This window comes from Leptonychotes weddellii, chromosome 1 (genome assembly GCF_054177405.1).
Source record: "Leptonychotes weddellii isolate Sample4059 chromosome 1, ASM5417740v2, whole genome shotgun sequence".
NCBI lineage: Eukaryota > Metazoa > Chordata > Mammalia > Carnivora > Phocidae > Leptonychotes > Leptonychotes weddellii.
In genome coordinates this window covers 189,862,663-189,882,693 of record NC_138369.1, presented here as the reverse complement: position 1 = coordinate 189,882,693, position 20,031 = coordinate 189,862,663, and the positions used below count along the sequence as shown (strand labels likewise).

At 56.6% G+C, this 20,031-nt stretch overlaps 1 protein-coding gene across 1 annotated transcript in view; it reads left to right on the top strand.

Moving 5' to 3' along the window:
- The window catches only part of WDR4 (WDR4 tRNA N7-guanosine methyltransferase non-catalytic subunit), a 21,357-nt gene extending 2,745 nt beyond the window's left edge, over positions 1 to 18,612 (top strand). The window contains exons 2-10 of the mRNA XM_081820163.1: positions 7 to 137; positions 4,230 to 4,386; positions 5,115 to 5,227; positions 7,479 to 7,539; positions 11,127 to 11,225; positions 12,986 to 13,050; positions 13,961 to 14,144; positions 15,049 to 15,118; positions 17,588 to 18,612. Coding sequence (XP_081676289.1) covers positions 7 to 137; positions 4,230 to 4,386; positions 5,115 to 5,227; positions 7,479 to 7,539; positions 11,127 to 11,225; positions 12,986 to 13,050; positions 13,961 to 14,144; positions 15,049 to 15,118; positions 17,588 to 17,769 — 1,062 coding nt within the window. The 3' untranslated portion in view covers positions 17,770 to 18,612. The remainder of the gene's footprint in view (positions 1 to 6; positions 138 to 4,229; positions 4,387 to 5,114; positions 5,228 to 7,478; positions 7,540 to 11,126; positions 11,226 to 12,985; positions 13,051 to 13,960; positions 14,145 to 15,048; positions 15,119 to 17,587) is intronic.
- The last annotated feature ends 1,419 nt before the right edge of the window (positions 18,613 to 20,031 follow it).

Here is a 20,031-nt window from a genome sequence, read left to right as displayed (position 1 = left end):
GGGCAGCCCACGGATAAGGGGAGTGATACGATTCTGGCGTCCACCTTCTCCAAGTCTGGCAGCTATTTTGCTTTAACTGATGACAGTAAGCGTCTGATTCTTTTCCGTACAAAACCATGGCAATGTCTGAGTGTCAGGTATGAAATGCTAACGTGGACTAATTACCATGTTATTTACCAACGCACAGCTTACACTTGCATGCCCGCAGCAGTGACAGTGATGTGGTGAACAAGCGACTAACACGTAGTCTCAGCCATGTGCCAGGCACTGTTGTCAGGGCCTTACGGTGTTAGCTGACTGAACCCTCGAAACAACCCTGTGTGAGGGGGCAGGACGTTGTTCTCACCCACATCCCTGCTGGGAGTCTGGAAGCTGATCCCGGTCAGTCAGCTCAGAGGGCAGAGCTGGCCCCTGGCCCTGGTCACTCTGGCTCCGGAGGCGGTGCCCTTGGCCACTATGCCATCCTGCTTTCCAGTGTTCCTCCAGCCTCGTGCTGGCAGAAATGAAGAAAATCAGCAGGCTTAGGAGAGGAGGTGGGTGATGCTGATACAGACCCTGGGTAGGTGTAAATTTGTCTTACTCGGACAGTGTCCTGATAGTAAGTGCTTTATTTCCTCAAGCGGGTGAGGGCTGGAATTATGATGTCTGTGACCGGGATGGAAACACCCCCATGGAGCAGAGTCAGCCTTCCCCTCATCTTTGCCTCCCTGAGGCTGCACAGCTTAACTGTCCCTCGAGAGTAAGAGAGAAATACATGCAGGTTATAATGTTAACGTCTAACTGTCTAACAGCCAAGGTTAAGGATTTCACTTCGTAGCTGGCTCACACCTGTATCGGGGAGACCTATGCTTTTTGGATTCCTCTTGCATCTTATTTTCTAAGAGAAGAATAAAAAGGCAAATTGCAGGTGGCAGTCTATGTTGGTATGTGCTCCCTGCTTAGGGGTAGCCCTTCATCCTGAACTTGGGACAGGGGGACACCCACACAGCCTGCCAACAGGCCCCTGCGTCCTGTGGTGGAGCTTGCACCTTGACTGAAGGGCGAGTGCCCAGGGCTCCTGGCGGGGCTCTGGCCGTTCTCCGAGGGCTCCTGGCATTGTGCACGGTCTGGAAGGAGGAATCTAGACTTCTCTTGACTGTCACCATGTCCCTGTGGCTGTCAGGCTGTTGGGGAATGCAGGGCAAGGCCTCTGGAGTGTAAGGCTCAGGATGGGTGTTTAGGCACAGAGTCCTATGTGTATGTGTCTGGTTCCTTCTGCACTGTGGTCTGTGGGCGTTTGAGGGGAAGATGCTGTGGTTTTGTTTGTTTTGTCTTTTGAAGGTAGCGTGTTGGCGATTGTCTTCAGGTAGAGATCTAAGAACACTCACGGTGGGCAGTTATACTTTAGCAAACAGTGGCTGGCACTTGCCTTTTTTTCCCTGCTTAATTGTATTTTTCGTCTTGGTTTTTACATTGATACCAGCAGAATAGCTTTGTGTTGGAAACCTCTGTGTTAGGTGTGCAGGGCCTCGTGTTGCCTATGGGAGGTACGTTGTGCGTGTAGATGTTGCTTGCGGGACCCTGGATAACTCCCATCCCGTCTGCGTCAGCCACTGAATGAAGGGGTCGGGCCAGATCACATTACAGGTCTAGGGGCTGCCTTTCTCACGTTGCCTTGTCCTGTGGATGTATGCTGACCTCAGCGTAAGATGCGCTGCTGCCTGGTCCAGTGGCCTTTAACACTTGGCGGGAGGCACAGACAGATGGACCCCTTCCTCAGAAAAACACCCATCCTTCATGCATCTGACGTTCAGTTCAGTGTTGGGGGTGTCCTGGGCTCCCGATATCCACATTTGACCAAGAGTTGCTCATAGCTCGGAGCTCTCCAGTGGCTTTAATGCTTCATCATGGAGGATTTTAAGGAATAGCCCAGATGGAAATAGTGCATAGCAATGATTGGTTTCAAGGTTTCGGTTTACAATGACAAAGGCCCAGAACCAAAGCCAGGTTTTCTGAACTAAAAGTAGGACACTTGGGGTGACATGATATTTTCTCTTGTGATGTGTGCGTTTATTAGTGAGAAATCTTACATAGGAAATCACACCGGTTCAGAAAATGCCTGAATTGAAATAATGCAAGTATGTGGAAAGGCAGAGCCCCAGGAAATGAGATTGTTCTGCCCGAAGCTGCCTGGCTGCTGGAGGTGTGTGGTGTTGGAGAGCTTGGCATCCTTGGTGCCCTGCAGGGCCCCCCCACACTCAGTTTGTTGAACAAGTGTGGCTCGTTGGAGGTGGGCTTGGGGGGGGATTTTAGGGTTCGGCTACCTGACCAGCAGTGCTCTGCTTGGCGGTGGCAGAGGGGAGAGGGTCAGGCTGGCCCTGGGGGGCATGAGGATGGGAACGCTGGGCTGTGAACCCCGTGACTCTGGGGGGAGGGGGGGAGTGCAGAGATCCCGAAGAATGGTGAGGCCCACGCCTTCTGATGGGGCAAAGTGGCCAGCCCACCCACTGTCCGGTCTCATGACCTGCCTGCCCACGTCTGTGACCTGACCCCTCAGACCCTCACCCCCACCTACTCTGTACAGCCAAGCAGCGTCCTAGAATCCTGGCCAGGACTAACTTGGCCCGAGAAGATGAAAGTTCCTCCACTGGCAGAAGGCAAAGGGACAAGATTCTGGACTGAGCTGGGGCTGGGAGGGTGGGGGGGCAGTGGCGGGTGCTCGTGTGAGTCCACGCCCGATACTCCTGTGGGACCGGCCCAGGCCACTGTCCGGACTGGTGGCCGCGTGGCCGTGTGAGGGCCTGTCTGAACGTATGGTGGCATTTCAGTGACTGTGTGCTCGGAGAGTTGGTTAGTCTTGCCCGCAGCCCCATGCTCTTTCTTCTGTTGTGTTCTCTATGTTTATGTCCCTCCTTGTCCTTCTGTCCACTGTCCACCGGCTCAGGTAAGCGCAGGAGGAGGTTCAGCTGCTGTGGGTGGTGGAGTCCTGGGACGCGGCTGCAGGCCCTCTGCCCTGTGTTTTCTTTCCTTCTGTCCCTCTGCTCCCGAGAACCTGGGAGGTCTTTGTGTGGTCCTCGTGTTGGAGATGTGGCTTCTTCAAGCTCTAGTTCCTATTTACTGTAACATGGGGGGCCCCAGCTGCAGGGGGCCAAGCGCCGTGTGCACAGACGCTGACTGGCTCTTGTTGGAAAGGGAGTCCCCTTCTAACCCCTCTGGTGACAGAGGAGGGCAGGGAGAGGCACAGAGTTAGGTAACGTGGACAAGCCTGGGGTTCGTGTGTGAAGCAGGGTGGTGGTATCTAGCGTGGGATGAAAAGTGCAGGGTCTTGCCTTGTGGAAAGCGCGATCTGCTGTAGAGATGCCGGTGGCAAGGAGGTGAACGGTGAGCGCACCAGTGGCGGGAAGCTGCATGGTCCCCGCTCCCCACCAGCAGTGAGACCTGGAGGAGTAGGTGTGTGTGCGGCGGGAGCTGTAACTGTTTCTTAGGCTGGCGCGGTGTGGAGCCAGCGGGCAGATGAGGCAGATCTTGTGAATTTGGACCGAGGGTTTGAATTCAGGAGTGTGGTGACTGTCACGCAGCCGGAGTCGGGACACAGACGTCCCCAGCAGTGCATGCTGTTGGCCGCGGCTCGCCCTCCTCCGGAGTCATCCCAGGGAGAGGGACGGCGAGTGCCGCGCCTGCCGACGGGTGTGTCGCCCCATCCCCAGGGGTGTTGTGCACCAGCAGCACGTGGGATTCCCGCACGGCAGGGCCCCCCCCCGCCCGCCCCGGGCGGGGGCGTGGACTCCGCAGTCGTGGACGGGAAGCTGCAGGGGTAGGAGGGCCCTACATGGTGAGTGTGCTTCTGGTTCTGATCAGAGCACACTGGGTGTTTACGAAGCTGACCGTTTTTTTCCCCAGAATGCCCAGTAGAGGTGCTGGGGTCAAGAGGCAGTTCTCCCAGCATTTTATCATGACAGTCTTCAAACGCACAACAAATTTGAGAAGATGTCATGCTGGACACCTAGAGGTCCACCACCCGGATTCTGCTGTCACAAAAGCAAAGTTAATCCAAAGTAAAATCGGTCTAAGGCGCTGGCTTTGTTTCTGTTCTCTTAATTGCTTTATTTTTTTGGCACTGCCTTTGGTGACTGGAAGGGGAGACAGGTGGTGTGGAGCCGACACACCAGCAGAAGGGCCAGCCTGCAGGTCTGTCGGCCCATCTCGTGCTGACCTGTGCAAGCCGATGGTGGGCGTCTCTTGCCTTCCAGGACTGTGGTGAGGAGGTGCACGGCCCTGACCTTCACGGCCTCGGAGGAGAAGCTTTTGGTGGCCGACAAGTCTGGGGATGTTTATTCCTTTTCGGTGCTGGAGCCACAGGGATGCGGCAAGCTTGAGCTTGGGCACCTGTCGATGTTGTTGGATGTGGTACGTGGGTGATGGGCCTAATTTAAGTCTGCTACAGTCAGCTGGGGGCAGGGGCAGGGGGTCTGATGGGGCAGTGAGGCCGGGGATGTGAGCCCAGCTGTTGGGGTTTGGGTTCTGTAGCAGGGACAGCTCTGCAGATTTGTGAGCAGGAGTTTGTGAGAATGGAATTCAGGACGGTGAGGCTGACAGGGTGAATGCCCATGGGCCACTTAGGAGGTGGCTGGGTGGTTCCGGAAGTAAGGGACAGCCTGGGTTTGGGTGACGAGGTAGAGGAGGCATGTGGGAAGGGCAGACACCATCTCAAGGCCTAAGCTTGTCCTCGTGCTTTACGGGCCTCACCTCAGTGTCCTTCCAACCCCTGAGTCAGGAGCTGTTTCCCCCAGGAGGCCCGGTGAGGGCTGGGGGCAGCCAGTGGGAGGTGGAGCTGGGGTGGGACCCGGCGAGAGAGGCCGGGATAATGAGGGAGGGGTTCTTGAAGGACAACCCCCCCGGGACTTGGTGATGGGTTGGCCATGGGGACACTTGAAGGAGGAAGGAGACGAAGGCGAGCAGGTGCTGGAGAACGAGGGGTGGGGTGGTGGGAGGGCGGAGCTGCATTGAGACAGGTGTCTGGTACCACCATTGTGGTACCGTGTAGACCTGGGGACAGGTCCTGGGGCAGTGGGGTGGGTGGGCCAGCTCTGGCCACCCCCACCAGCAGGTCTGTTCTTTCTAACCCCCGTGTGTAGGCTGTGAGTCCCGACGACTGCTATGTCCTCACCGCCGACCGGGACGAGAAGATCCGGGTCAGCTGGGCCGCGGCGCCGCACAGCATCGAGTCCTTCTGCCTCGGGCACACAGAGTGAGTCCCCTTCCTGCCCCCCAGGAGGAAGCTCAGGCTCAAGGGACGGGTGGGCCGCTCAGCTTGGGCAGCCGGTGGCGAAGCCAGGGCTGCCTGCTCCCCGGCGAGGCCCCATTTGGTGCAGGCTTCTGCCCAGGGGCCGTCAGGACCTCTGCCTCCCCCTTCCCTACCCATACCCATACCCATACCCATGGGTTTCAGGGAGAGGTTTTCTTGTTGGCACCGAGGTCTGACACCCAGGGCGTGGTTGCCGCACACGGTAGTGGTGGTGCTGCCCACGGGAGCCAGCGTAGGGCTCAGTGTGAGGGGCCTTCCCTCTAAGCCCGCCGCCTCCTGCTGTTAGCACTCACCAGTGGTTTCCATGTTGGCCTCCAGGTGAGGGCTTGTTTCCGGAACACTCCTTCCTCAGCGTAGACGCTTGTCAGTGTCTACAGTGGTCAGTGGCCGGTAGGGCGTGTGTGCCGGGGGGAACATACTTCGGTAATTTGAACGTCCAGGACCTATGTTGCCTCCAAGCCTGGGCAGTGGTTCTTCCTTTATGACCTCTTTTCTGGCAGGTGAGCTCTCTTTCAGTAACTGAATTTTGGTATTTTGCAAGGGAGGCGTTTCTGAGACACACTGCTCTTCTCGGGCTTCTTGGGCTCAAGGCTAATTGCAGAGGACAGGAGAAGCCCTTCGTTTCATTTGCTAAAATGTTTAATGCTGCGTTATTGGAGGCAGCGGAATATATTGGAGAGACTTAATTTAATTTTGAGATTGCTCCTGTTTCCTTGGTTTTGAACAGAATGTAAAGTGATCTCTGAAGGTCGCTGGTGGCCTAGTTTGTAGCTCCGGACAGCTGATGGGGGCTTTGGTTCAGCTCTCTAGTAATCCAGCATCCAGACTTATGACCTGTAAGCCCCCTGTGGCCCTCTCTCCATTGCTGTTTCTCACTGGGGTCTCCTGCTCCCCACCCACCACCACCCGGCACACTCCTGTCTCAGGGCCTTTGCACGTGCTGTTCTCACTGATGGGCATGCTATCCCCACAGGACCCTGTGCTCTCCTCCACTTCTTCAGTGTCCGGCTAGATGCCACCTGCCTTCTCAGGAAGGCCCCCCCTTGTCCCGCCCTGCTCTGCTTTTCTCTTAGCTTGCACTGTCCGGACAGGAGCCCTGAGCCCTGAAGTCTGAACTGAGATGTGCCGTGTACAAGACCTGATGTTGAAGACTTCATACAAAAAAAGCCGTAAAAACAGCGTGTTACTAATTTTTAATTTAGGTTGTACGTTAGATGGTGATATTCTGGATAAATGAAGTTAAGGAAGAAGAGTGTCAGTTATTTTCATCTGTGTCTGTTTCTTAACGTGGTCACTTGGAAACGTAAACGGCGTGGCCGGCACCGTGTTTATGTTGGGTGGTGCTCTTCCGAGGCCTCCGCTGGCCCATCTCCTGCCGGCGCCCTGGACGGGGGCCTTTGCGGCTGCGCCCAGTGCTGTCGCCAGCCCTCAGCACTGCCTGGCAGGTAGTAGGCGCTCAGGAGGTATTTCCGTGAGTGAATAAGGAGTAAAAGTAGGTGCTTAAGAATCTCGTGTAAAATCTGTGGAAACCGGTTTCCCTTCCTTCCTCTTGAGTCATTGAGGTGACTCACGGCCTCTGTAATGGCTGTCTTGCGTCAGGGGACTGCTTGGGCCAGCCAGTCATGGGCATCCCCAGGAGCCGTGAGCTAGTGGTCGCGTTATCGTTGGGAGAGAAGCAGGGAAGGCTGCCCCCCCTTGCGAGGCTAGAGGCTGGCTCATAGCCTGCGGACCCCGGGTGGGCTTCTGGGGACCGCTGGGTGCGGGGCTGCCCTGGGGTAAAGGACAGGAGGTCTGAGTCAGTCCGCCAGCCAGTGTTTCTGCTCGCCCTCTGCCCCTGCTCTGTCTGGCAGGTCTCCGCCCGAGGCTCCCTGTCGTCACGGACCTGCAGGGAAGGTCTTGGGCTGTGAGCAAGGCAGCTGGAGTGAGCAACACAGATGTTCATGGATCTTTCCAGTAGCGTGGCTGGGGCCCGCTCCTGCTTGGGAGTTGTCATGGCTGTTGGGGCCCGGAGAATGGCACGGTGTGCTCCTCATGCTTGCTCAGTGCTGTCTAGCTACCCATGGGAGCCATGGCAGTTTTTGTTGGGGGTCAGGGGTTTGGAGGGAGAATCTCTCTCAGATGACAGATGGCCTGAGCAGACGTCACGGCAGCTCCCTGGAACTCGGCTCCCCCTTTGCTTCTTTTTGCCCTGTAGGTTTGTGAGCCGCATCTTCGTGGTGCCCGACCACCCCGAGCTGCTGTTGTCCTCCTCTGGGGTAAGTGCTTCGCTCTGCCCTGTGTGCCTCTGGGTGCCTTTCGCCGGGGAGCCACGCGGGGGGGATGGGTCTGCCAGCCACGAGCTCTTTTGTTCCCAGTTCTGGCTCTTTCACTTGGTGGCTGTCCACTAGATGGTGCTTGTTTTCCGAATTTTGGAGCTGCCTGTGGCTGGCTCCTTGCTTAGGGCCTTCCATTCAGGGGCCACATCTGTAACAGCATTGTGACCTCTGTTCTGGCAGTCAGGTGGGAAGACCCCTTCTGAATTCCAGGGGACTTGGGTTCCATCCAGTTACTGCCATGCTGGCTCTTCACCCCGGCCTGGTGGGGGCTTTGATTGGTGACGAAAACTTCTATGTCCTGGCAGTTGGGGCTCGATGGTTTAGTGATCAGAGACTTGGTTCTAAGGAATAATCTTTAAAAGGTTCATTAAACAGTAGTTTTTGCCAAAGCGAAGGGTTTGAATTACTGATGGTGTCTCATTTTTTCTTTTTTTCTGAAAGCTCTGTCCTGTTCCTCCTCCTGTCTTTCCTGCCCCTTAGTGTTTTGTGGGACTCAGGTGCCTGGCAGTGGGAGGTGGGGGGGCTGCATGGGAGGCGCCTGGACCTCTTAAGAGTTAGGGTTTCTGGGTGGGAAGAGCCGCCTCCCTAGCGTCCTGCAGATATCTGGCCACTGTCTGCGTGTCTGTGTTTCATTCCTTTGCCACATTTGTGTTCTTACAGTTTCTGCCGTGCCGTGTCCTGTTCTTCACAGCAGTGCATGGTCCTGCGATAGCAAACAAAATAGATATGGCTGGAGTCCCCAGAGGTGGCCAGTTTTTGTGAATTTTGTTGTACCTACGTCTTCCAGTCTTTTTCATGATAAAAAAAATATTCAAGCTCCCAGAAAAGTAAAACGAACACCTTTGATTTTAGCACTAGCTTGGCAAGTTCGGGCATTTTGCCCGTGACCCTGTTTGAAGGTACAGGAGGGATGGTGCTCCAGTGGCGGGGTGCGTGGCCTGCCGTGTGCCCCACACCTTGCAGAGTGCACTTTTCATTTTCATCAGAAGCAATATACTTGTAAAGTGAAATTCTGCTGTTGGGCCTACAGGAAAATGGCCGTGGCTCCCAACGCCCCTATAAGGCGTGCCCTTGGGCTTCACAGCCTTCTTAATGGCTGCCCGGTGTATCCAGAGAACTCGAGCAGTCGAGAAACAGGAACACGCATTTTCTGTGTGCCCTCCCACCCTCTCTGTGCCCGTCGTCCCCTTTCCTGGTGGGCTGCACCCCCGGTAGTACCCCCACCCCCATATTCATATTCATCCTCTCTGTGTCCGTGTTTGTCTGTCTCTGTCTTTCTCTTCTGTGTTTCCGAGCAGTGCCTCTGAAGGTGGGGGGAGGGTGTTGTCATAAGGCTGCTGTCCTGGGCCCTGGAAGTGCCCTTAACCCCCAACGACTGGTGGGTGGGCGGGCATAGAGCTCGAGGTGAGAGTTCCTCCCAGGGATTTGGAAGGTGAGGGGCCTGTGTTTTCTCTGGTTGGTTTCTGTGCTTGGCTTTCTCCCCACTTTCACTTGAAAAATCTGAGGCCATTCTGAGTTTGGGTCCTTTCTGTGGAATCTGTTCCCCCTTTCCTGAACATTTTGGGGGCCTTCTTGCCCCTGTGCTCTGAAGTTGGGGGAGATGGGGGCTGGGCTCTGGAGACCAGCTTGCACGGTCAGTGGCCCCTGCGATTCAAGGTTCTTGGTACCGGGAGTGTCCTCACTCGGGCGCTTCTCCTTGAATCTGTGTTGTGGGATGTTGGGCTACGTTGGTTGCCTGGTTCTTTCTCTTTCCTTTGGCCTCTGTCTCATGTCCTACATCTGCTTTTTGGAACTTGTCCTCAACTTTATTTCGTAGTGTCCTGTGGGGATTTCATTTCTGCTGTTCCTGGTAATTGTCACGAGCTTTTTCTCGTCCTCCAAGTGTCCTTTTCTTTCTTTCTTTTTTTTTTTTTTAAGATTTATTTATTTGACAGCGCGAGCACAAGCAGGGGGAGCGGCAGAGGGAGAGGGAGAAGCAGGCTCACCAAGCAGGGGGCCCGATACGGGGCTCGATCCCAGGGTCCTGGCCCCAATTGTGTTGGTCCCGAGTGCAGGATCTTCGATCTCCCTGAGCTCATGTGTGTTTCCTTCCCCCTGTGTGGTGTCCACCTTTCCTCATGGAGGTTTCCTGCAGATGTCTGGTGGTTGCATCTGTCCATTTATGATGGGGACGGGGCACTGGCCAGCGTGGTGGAGGCTGTGTCTGGGAGCCCAGGGTGTTGGAGTCGGGCACCCACAGGCCATCTGGATCAGCCCTCTTTTGGTGGTTACTTGGCTCAGTCTTCACTTTTCTGGGCGTCAGGCCTGTCCCCGTGTTCCGGGAGGTGACTGGGGAGGGCTGGTGGTGCCCCTTGGCATGGATCTGACGTCCCTAAGACTGCGGTCTCTTGCTCCCTGGCGGCACATGGTGAACCCGCGGCTCTGTAAGCCGCAGGGGTGGGGAGTCCGGCCGCCCTGACTGCCCCCCGGGTGGCCGTGCTGCCGCGGGCCTGCTGGGCCCAGCCGCTGTGTCACGGCCTCCTTTGGCCAGTCCCCCTGCCTTCGTCTGCTCCCAGACGGCCTCACCATTGTCTTGTCTCCTCATGTCTCTGTTCTCAAGGCTTCACGCTTTGGGAACATCCCTTTCCAGTCCCTGCAGAGGGAGGTTGGGGCAGGTGGGCCTTTGCCTCCATGTCTGTAGTTTCCTGGCAGGTGTTTGTGCTCCTGCCCAGCACCCGCACACCCCAGCTCTTATGCTCTGGGGGAATTGCTCTTCTTCCTTTTCTCCCAGTCATTTAGGAACTCTGCGTGTGCTGTGTCAATGCCGTCTTGTTGGTTTGCTCAGAATCTGGGCTTCACGTGCACGTGGGCCTGTGCATGCCTGTTGTCAGCGATGGACTCTGGTGCACGGGGTGGGGGTCCACGGGATGGGGGTCCCCGGTGTGCCGGCCGAGCGGATGAGCTAGCTGGGCTCCGTTTCGCGCCCTGTGTGTCCTGAGTGTTCTCAGATATGTAGTTCTTTCTATGTCCTGTCCTTCTAGTGAGATCTGTGATGAGCAGTTGTTCATAGAGCTCTCTCTTGCATTGATGCTTATTTTTGGAGCACTAAGGCTCTTGGTACACATGCCAGTTTCTTTATCTGCACCAGGTGACAATCTCACGGGTAACAGGCGGACGCCTGCTTTTCACCCCTTCCTGAACAGGGAAGCGGGACAGTTGTCGTGCTCAGCAGCCCCACCCACGTGTCTCCTGTGCAATGGGTGACCCTTGAAGCGCGTGTATCCTCCTGGCGCGAGTACAGCAGCCGCGGTCTTTGACGTCCTGCACGTGAACGAGGCAGCTTGTCTCGTGTCTTCTGCCCGTTCTGCCGTGTGGGGGTCACGGGTGTTTTGCTAACGATCGGCGTGGCCGCACAGCCCTCCCTCAGAGCAGAGCGCCGTGGCGCTGGCTGCCGCTGAGCGGTATTCCAGCCCCTGCCGGAAGCCCCCGCACTCAGAGGCTGGCCTGCCCCCCATGCGCGTGTGCTGACCCGTCCGCGCTGTGTGCAGGACCACACCCTGAGGCTCTGGGAGTACCGAAGTGGCCGAGAGCTGCACTGCTGTCACCTGACCAGCCTGCGGGAGCCGGCGGAGCCGTGGGGTGACAAGGTAACGTCATGCTTCTGTCTCGGGTTTATCAGGGCTTATAGGGCACCTCTTCAGTCACTGGAATCCTGCGAACAAAACCACTTTTGTGTTGGAAACATTTTTTTGTCGTCAGCACAGACGTCATCCAGTTTGGGAGAGATCATGTACTTCAAACTCTAAAGGTGTCCAGTCCCGTAAGTGGGCAATAACTTCTCTCGCTTTATTTGTGTTTGAATGACCATGGTACAGAAATGCCTCCTCCAGTCCTGCTTGGAAATGGAAAAGACAGTGGTGCCTGAGCAGAGAGTTTCCCCAGGGGTTTATAGCCAGTCAGGGAGCTGAGCACCCTTCCTGCATCTCTCCCTTTGTCTGTCATGGATTAATCTCGATGACCTCCCCCTTACCCCTGGGACTCCACACCGGCCAGTGTATCCCCAGGTCAGGTCACCTGGGCCTTTGATTGTGAGAGATTTTCAGGGGAGAATGTGTGGGTTGCCTTTTGGGGGTGCTCTGGATTCTGTCGTCATGGACACCTAGCTCTGTGATGCTCCTGGGGTCATGCCCTGCAGGGCTGAGGTCCAGGTTGGTCACCCGAGGATGGCTCCACCCGTTTTCCTATAGAGGCCCCCCTGGGCCTGGCAGGGAGGGAGCAGTCTGCTTACGTGGTTCTCCAGGCCCGCAGAGCTGGCCCTTGGGGTGGTTTCTTGATGACCAGGTGTCCTGGCTGTCATCAGGGGAGCTTTGCACTTTTCCTGGGAGCCCCCGTGTGGCCCCCTGCCAGCCCGCAGGAGACCTGGGCCAGAGTTGAGGGGCTCATCTGCCTCATCCTCGGGATGGCTGCTTTCTCTCCTCCCCCCAGAGACTGCTCTCTAGCCACTGCCCTTACTCGGCCTCAGAAGTGGGCAGGCCATGCCTGACCATGGGCCAGAGCCTCAAAGACCCTGGGGCTGTGGCCACCCAGCCAAGGGGCTGCCTGGACCCACAGGTCAGCGGACTCTGCTGCTCTGGCTTCCGGCTCATGGCACCCCCTACTTGGGTGTCTGCAGTCCTGGTGCTCTCCACCCCGCACAAGGCCATAGCGCATGGATGCCTGATTTGTTCTGGTAACTTTTTCACATACTTTTTCACATTCATGCTCTCAATTAACCTCCTGGTGCTCTGGGATAGTGAGGTTGACTTTGGTCTCTTTCTCAGAGGTCAGGGGAGGGAGTGTGAGGCAGAGAGAGAACCATGAACCAGTAGGTTTCTGACCTCGGGCCTGGCACACAAGGGCTGCACGAGCTGTGGATGGCCCTGCCTCTTGGGTTCCTCGCTTCCTTTCAGGAGCCCCTAGGCCATGGCCTCTGCCCCTCGGGCTGGGCTTGGTGAACATCAGGCCTTTTCTCCCACTTCTCCTGACTGGCATCTGGATGTTCCCACTCTGGGATGTGTGGACCTTGCACACACAGTTGTGTCTTGTTAACGATCCCTTGGATTCTTTGTCACCTCCTGTCCTTCTTGACCAGTCCGTTGGCTTTAGAGACATTGAAGGAAGGCCAGAGCCACGAGAGAGGCTTCTATCTGCCGTGGCACGTTGGAATTGTGAAACGGGTAGTTTGCTGTGCCTTTCTTTTCTCTTTCTGATTTCCAGAAAGTTCCAGGACTGTTTTCTTGTTTTCCTTCCTTGACCGTAGTGGCCACTGTCACGATCTTGCTGTGTCTGATCTCGCTTTGAACAGAATAGTCCCGAGTCGGGTCCCTGACAGGCGAGCGTGCTGTTATGTTACTGCTTTTCCTTGCAGAGGTTCGCCGCATCCAGGATCACCTACTGGAGCCCCGAGGGCTGCGTGGCACTGCTGTGTGACTGGTGGGTGAGCTCACGCGCTGGGGGCGTTGCTTCAGGGCCCCACACCCCCGCCGTAAGGGAGGGGACACGCAGGTGGTTCATTGGCCCCGTGTGCTGTCTCCTTGTTGGGAGGCTTCACACGCTTTTATTTGTACAACCTGTCCCTGCAGTGAGTTTCACTCTGGGAGGATGGCTGTTGCCTGAGGGGTGTGGGTTCCTTTCCTTAGAGTGGAGTGGCGCTCTTTCACTTGCTGTTTAAATTCACTGGTCTCCAGTTGGCCTTTTGTGCATGATAAAGCCCCATCTGAGGGTGAGAGCAAAGTTGTAGAATACGCTTCAGTCAGCCCCACCCGGGGGCTGGTCCTGATAGAGCCCTCACACCCGACCTAGGGCAGGTCACAGTAGGACCCACCCGACGGCTCGTGGTGGTGAGGAGGAGGATTTTGGGACTGCGTGCCACCCAGCGGGTCTGGAGCATTGTTTATGTGCTGGCTAGGTATCTGGTGTTTCTGCCCGTCTAGTTTGTCCTTACAACAAGCCTGCAGAGGGCATCTTAGTTTGTTTTAAAATAGGATGCAGGTTTAGAGCCAGGAGGTGCCTGTGCCCAGCGCCATCTGCTACTGTAGCTGGGACAGCCCCCTTCCCCACGTCTTATTTCTTTGTCCCGTACTGGTTCCCTGTCATAGCATGACCAGCTTACTGACTTAGACCTTTATTATCTCTTGGTTCCTGTGGCTCTTGGGTTGGGAAGTGGCTTGGCTGGGTGTTTCTGTCTGAGTCTCGTGGGCTTAGAGTCAAGATGCTGGTGGTGGCTGGGTCTTGTGTTTGGGGCAGATCCGGGCACAGTGCTGAGCTGCTGTCTGTTGTCCAATGATACCCACATGGGCCTCATGGTAGTTGTAATAATTTTTCTCTCTCTCTTTGTGGAAAGCGTTCCTGTTGTCTACGTCTTCCAGCTCGATGCCCACAGACAGCAGCTGGGTTACAGACAGCAGCTGGCTTTTCAGCACAGAGTGTGGGACATTGCTTTCGAGGAGGGCCAGGGACTGTGGGTCCTGCAGGACTTCCGGGAAGCCCCCCTTGTGCTCTGCAGGCCTGTGGACGGCTGGTGGCAGGTGAGACGTGTTGGGTCCCTGCCGCCCCTAAGCCTGGGGTCGGGGTTGGGGGGGCCAACAGCTGTGCCACTTTTAGCTTGATCATGTCTTGGTGCTGGGGGCTGCGTCCTTGGGGGGTGGTGGCTGGAGGACTTGTGCCGGGGTTTCAGGGAGCCGGGGCGCCCGGCTAGCTCATCTAATGTCATGATGCTTGCAGTGTTTCTTTGTGGGATAGTCTCCCTCATGGGCCTATTTTTTCTTGTGATTGTGCTGGTCACCTGTCTTTTTAGCAGAGAAACCAGCAGTTGGTGTCCTTGACGTTGGCAGGCTTAGCATGGCCTTGTATCTGGGGCATGGAATCAGGAGCAGAGAGGCATGTGGGCTGTGGGCTGAGCGAGCCTCTCCTCACCGGGTGACGTGCGAACCTTACCCCTTCTCCGAGCTGGCTGCCCTGTCTGTAAAGCGGGGCCGTCTCCCGCCTGTCCAGGATCTCCTGTGACACTGAGGGGGGCGGATCTGATAAAGCCCACCAGAGCACTGTGCAGATTGTCTCGTGCTTTACACGTGCTCACTTGACTGAGGGCTTCGGAGGTGCCCCTGAACCTTTTGGGTATTTTCGTCTAAAAAGTAGTGGTGAACAGAATGCCACTAGCTTGTACATGTCCCCTGCCGGGCCCCTCAGACAAGGTAAAAAGGACGAGCCAGCGTGTGGGTCCCTGGCAGCCCACGCGTCATGGGTCTTTGTCGTGACGTGATGTGGTGACTGCTGTGTCTGCCGCACCGGGACGGCTGGCCGGCTTTGCCTGGTGCTCCCGAGGGCCTGGCAGCCTGGACCACGCCTGGCAGGTCTGGGGAGCCTCTGCCGGCCGCGCTGGGGCTGTGGTCATGTGTCTTCCTGGTAAACGTTTTCCGTTTGTCTTCTCAGGCTGTTCCTGAAGATGCCGCCTTAAAGAAGGTCTCCGCCCATCTTCAGGGGAATTGGGCCATGCTGGAAGGTGAGAGTGTGAGCACGGCCTGTTTTTCGGGATGATGTCCAGAATTGGCCACGGACAGGGCCAGCTTACAGGATACCATGCACAGTAGGAAGCCACTTCTATGGGCGAGAGTCCAGGACGTGTGGCATGTGCCTGTGTCCCTGTCCACAAGGCCGGCAGCTGGTCGGGGCACTGAGGAGCTGACCCACGCCCGGGCAGTCCTCCGCGTCAGGATGATTGAGCTTCATGGGAACCAGGGTCAGAGTTGGAGTACTGTCCACCTCTCTGCCGTCAGGGCTGTGTGTTGCAGGTCCCCTGGGAGGGGCCGGTAGTTGGTGGGCCTCCAGACGGAGTGGCAGGGCGACTCACAGGCCCTGATTATTGGCTCTGAGCAACCACAGGTGTATGTGGTTCCTGGCCATGAAGTCAGGTGTGGGGACAAACAGCAGACTGCCTGTGGGTCTCTGTGGCCCAGGGTGGGTCCCAGTAGGAACACTAGGCTGAGGGAAGAGGAGAGGCAGTAGTGGGAAGGCAGGACCCCCCCCTTCCTTGTGGCGCTGCAGTCTGTGAGGGGGGTGGCCAGGCGATCAGAGCCACATGTCCTGGTCAGTGGAAGGGCCTGAGGTGAGCGCTGGGTGCTGCCCTCAGTTAGTCCTTCTGTCTGAGAATGTCAGAATGAGGAGACCTCGCTCCGTTTCTTTTTTTTCCCTTAAAAGATTTTACTTCTTTGAGAGAGTGAGCGAGTGCACGAGAGAGAGCATGAGGGGGGAGGCAGAGGGAGAAGCAGGATCCCCACTGAGCAGGGAACCCAACTCAGGGCTCGATCCCAGGACCCTGGGACCACGACCTGAGCCAAAGGCAGACGCTTAACCGACTGAGCCACCCAGGCGCCCCGACCTCATTCCATTTCTCTTGGTAGAGGAAGGCAAATCTTTAGTTACACAGCCTCTAGCGACCCCGTGATGCTCTTCTTGGGCAGAGATTTGAAGTGGCTGTCAGAAGGATGACTGGTAACCCAGCATTGGGAGTCAGACGCTTTCATTTAAGTACACAAATTATTGCTTAGAAGACATCTTTTAAAAGTATTCCCCAGGGAGAAGTCAGAGTTCCTCGGAATTCAGGACATTCAAACATAAATTCCGTTTCTGTTGACAGCTAGCAGTGATCTAAATGTCTCATGGAAGGCATTCTTTTTTTTTTTTAAAGATTTTATTTATTTATTTGAGAGAGAGAGAATGAGAGACAGAGAGCATGAGAGGGAGGAGGGTCAGAGGGAGAAGCAGACTCCCTGCCGAGCAGGGAGCCCGATACGGGACTCGATCCCAGGACTCCAAGATCATGACCTGAGCCGAAGGCAGTCGCTTAACCAACTGAGCCACCCAGGCGCCCTCATGGAAGGCATTCTTGAGGTGATTTGTTGGTTCTGGGTTCTGGGGTTAATTTCCATCCTTCCTTTTAGAGTGGAGGGACTAGGGCGGTGACAGGGCTCCGTCCTCCCCAGCACTGTGTGCATTTGCTTCAGCAACACTGTGGAACGGATCTGTGGCAGGACTGTGTCGGGGACACTGGCGAGCCTGCTCCCCGCCTGGCTCATGCCGTCCTACCTGCCGGGGCCTGGGGCCAGCACGTCCTGCTGTGGGTTGCCTGGCAGGGCCAGCCCGGGGCGGGCTTAGCTTCCCTGAGCTTCTGCAGATAAAACAGCCTGTTCATGGTGCAGGGGTGGGGAAGGTGCAGGGGGAGAGAGCATGGGGAAGGCAGGCCAGCTGAGCTTGAAAGTCACAGGAGGCATAGGGAAGCCGGAGTGAGTGGGGAGGTCACCGTGTAGGGCACAGGCGGGCACATTGCCGACGGTCCCTATGGAGTTTCTGGCCAGGGTGAGGTCGACCCTGTGGGACTGGTCTGTGGTCATCGTGCCTCTGAACTCTTGACACTTAGATCAGTCTGCATCTGTTACGTTGCTGTGTAACAAGTAACCTGCCGTCAGTGGGTGAAAACAACGCCACTTTTTATCTTGCTGTTTGTGTGGGTCCTGAAGCTTAGTGTCCCAGTGCCGTCCTGAGAGGACTACTTCCCTGGCGGCGAGGTCTGATTCCAGGTGCACGAGCAGTTGTTGGCAGCGTGCTGGTCCCTGCAGGCTGCTGGGCCGAGGGCCTCACTCCCTCGCTGGCTGTTGGCTGGAGGCCGCCCTCAGTCCCCAGCACAAGGGCCCCTGTGGGGCAGCTCTCCGCGTGCGGGCAGCTCCACCAGAATGAGCGTGCAAGCCACAGCCCTCGTGCCTCGTCTCCCAGCAGTAACCCGGCTTTGGTGTGTTGTGTTAGAAGCAATCCTAGGTCCGGCTGGCGTGACCACCAGGATGTGGGCCTCGCGGGGGCGCCTCGGAGCAGGCGGTGCAAGTCCACCGCGAGCCCCGGCCAGTCCCGCCGCCCCAGGGCCTCGCAGGCACACGGGTCCCCGTCCCACCCAGTTTCTGTTCTTGTTCCTCCCGCGCAGGTGCGGCCGGCGTGGACGTGGGCTTCAGCGGTCTCTACAAGGCCACCTTTGACAACGTGACAGCCTACCTGAGGAAGAAGGAGGACAGGCTGCAGAAGCGGCGGCAGAGCCTGCCCCCTGGGCCCAATGGGCAGGCCAAGAAGATAAAGCCAGGGGAGGCGTCCCTGAGGTGCTCGTCCTAGCCACGCCGACTGTGCTTGCCCCCTCCCTGCCGAAGGCTCCCTTTGGGAAGCAGAAGGGGGATGTCGTTCCCGACCCATGCTTGGTGACAGTCCGGTCCGCACCAGCTCAGCACACACGTCGGCCGTCCCAGAGAACGGGTGGGTGTCCTGGGCTCTAGAACTTTTTGCCGCTGCGCAGAGGCTCCCCTGCCTGGTGTCTCGGGTGCCCGCTGGCTGAAGGGAAGCCGTGCCGCATGTGACTCAGCTAGAGATACTACAAGTGAGTAGTGCAAGTGCCTGGAAGCACTTTTTCTTCATATTGGAGGAAATCGGAACCCGCAGTGGCGGCTGTCGGTGTCGCACTGTTCCCAGAACACTGGACGCGTTTTCCTCCAGCGAGATCCACATGCCGAACGTGTTTACGGCAGCGCGATAGACGCGCTTTGTCCCCGGGTCTCCCTCTGGATGGTGTCCCGCGCTGTCCGGCACAGGGGCCACTGGCCAGGGGGGTGGAGGACTCCGTTCCTCCGTCAGCACCCGCGCTGCTCCCATGCCGGGTCCCCGCGTGTAAGTGCGGCTGCTGCCGACGTGATGCGGGCTCAGTGGGGGCGCAGGGCACAGACTCGGCTTCTCCTGGGGTGCGCGAGGACCCGGGAGCCCCGGCCGTAACGGAGATCTGCAGGGAAGTGGTTGCGGCCGGCACGCGCGTGTGATCTCCCTGTGAGCTCTGTGCACACGATGCAGAGACCGGGGGTGTCAAGCGAATTCTAGTCACCACTCGATAAAGATGAGCTTGTGCAGCTTCTGGAAATGTGTAGCAGCAGCATCGGGAACTGATTTCAAAATACACTGAGCAAAACCATCTTTGATGCGTGTACTGTTTGTGACTGAAACGACTCCCTAGTACGAAGAAGCGTTCCTTTGGTGGTTGGGCTTCGTAGTTGTCTCTGCTGCTTTGGTTATCTGTGCTTCTACCCACTTCCCGGTGATTGGTCTCGAATATGGGAATCCCGTGTGTGTCCGCCATGACTTCGGTGAGGGGTTTTTTGGGATACTAGAAACAAATGCTTTTGTGTATCAGAAGCTGGAATGCTTCAGCTTTCCCTAAGTGCCTTGTTTTGCTGTACACATTGATCCGAACACAGTGCTGTGTGTGAACTGCTCAGGTCCCTTCCCACGAGGGCAGAAGTGTTTTGTTCAAGGAGCAGAGGGGGCGTGCCTGGGCCAGGATGGGGGTCCTGGGGCCCGGGTCCTCCTGTAGGAGCCTCGTTAGCACTGCCCTGGGCACAGGCAGAGTTCTCTTTGACAGTCTGCTTTGAGATTCTTGGCTTTAGGAGGAACTTTGGTTTGGTCTTTTTGGTGTCTTGTGAAGTGGCCTGCAGGCCAAGGCTTGTCGCTGCCTGGTTTTGTATGGCCTGTGAGCTCGGAATGGCTTTTACGTTTTTAAATGGTTGAAAACAAATAAAAAAAATAGTATTTCGTGGCATGTGACCGTCATATGCAATTCAAATTCCGGTGTTCTTAAATAAAATTTTGCTGGGACACAGCTGGCCTGTTCGTTAGGTACCGTCTCCGTGTGTTTTGTGCTCCAGCAGCAGGGTGGCCCAGTTGCCACAGAGACCAAATGGCTGGCAGAGTCCAAGGTATTTGTAGTCTAGTTCTCACGGAGAAGTTTGCCGATCCTTCTTTAAGATCTCTTTTAAATCTGTAGTGTCTTTTTTTTTTTTAAAGATTTTGTGTATGTATTTGACAGAGACACAGCGAGAGAGGGAACACAAGCAGGGGGAGTGGGAGAGGGAGAAGCAAGCTTCCCGCGGAGCAGGGAGCCCAGTGCGGGGCTCGATCCCAGGACCCCGGGATCATGACCGGAGCCGAAGGCAGACGCTTAATGACTGAGCCACCCAGGCGCCCCATTAAATCCGTGTAGTTTCAAAATGAACTGGTCCATTTCTTTAAAGACCGAACAAACCGTATTCTTCTGTGTTCACATTGATCTTCTTTCTCACCAAACATTCATTCGTGTTCTCTGTGGGCAGGTGTCTTTGTAAAACAGGGCCAGGTTGGGAGGGGTCCCTGGGTCACCTGGCCGGAGCTGGGGGCTGTGTAAGGTGGGTCCTCTTGCACCTGATGGGGAGACTCAGACATGCCTGTCAGTACGAGGCCGTGCCGAGCAGCCGGTCAGGATCAGAATGGAGTAGGAGGGGGCCATGGCCATCACCGTCTTTCCCGTGGTTGCTTTCAAATTGCTTTCATTCTTGTCATGGTCACACGTGCACATGACGG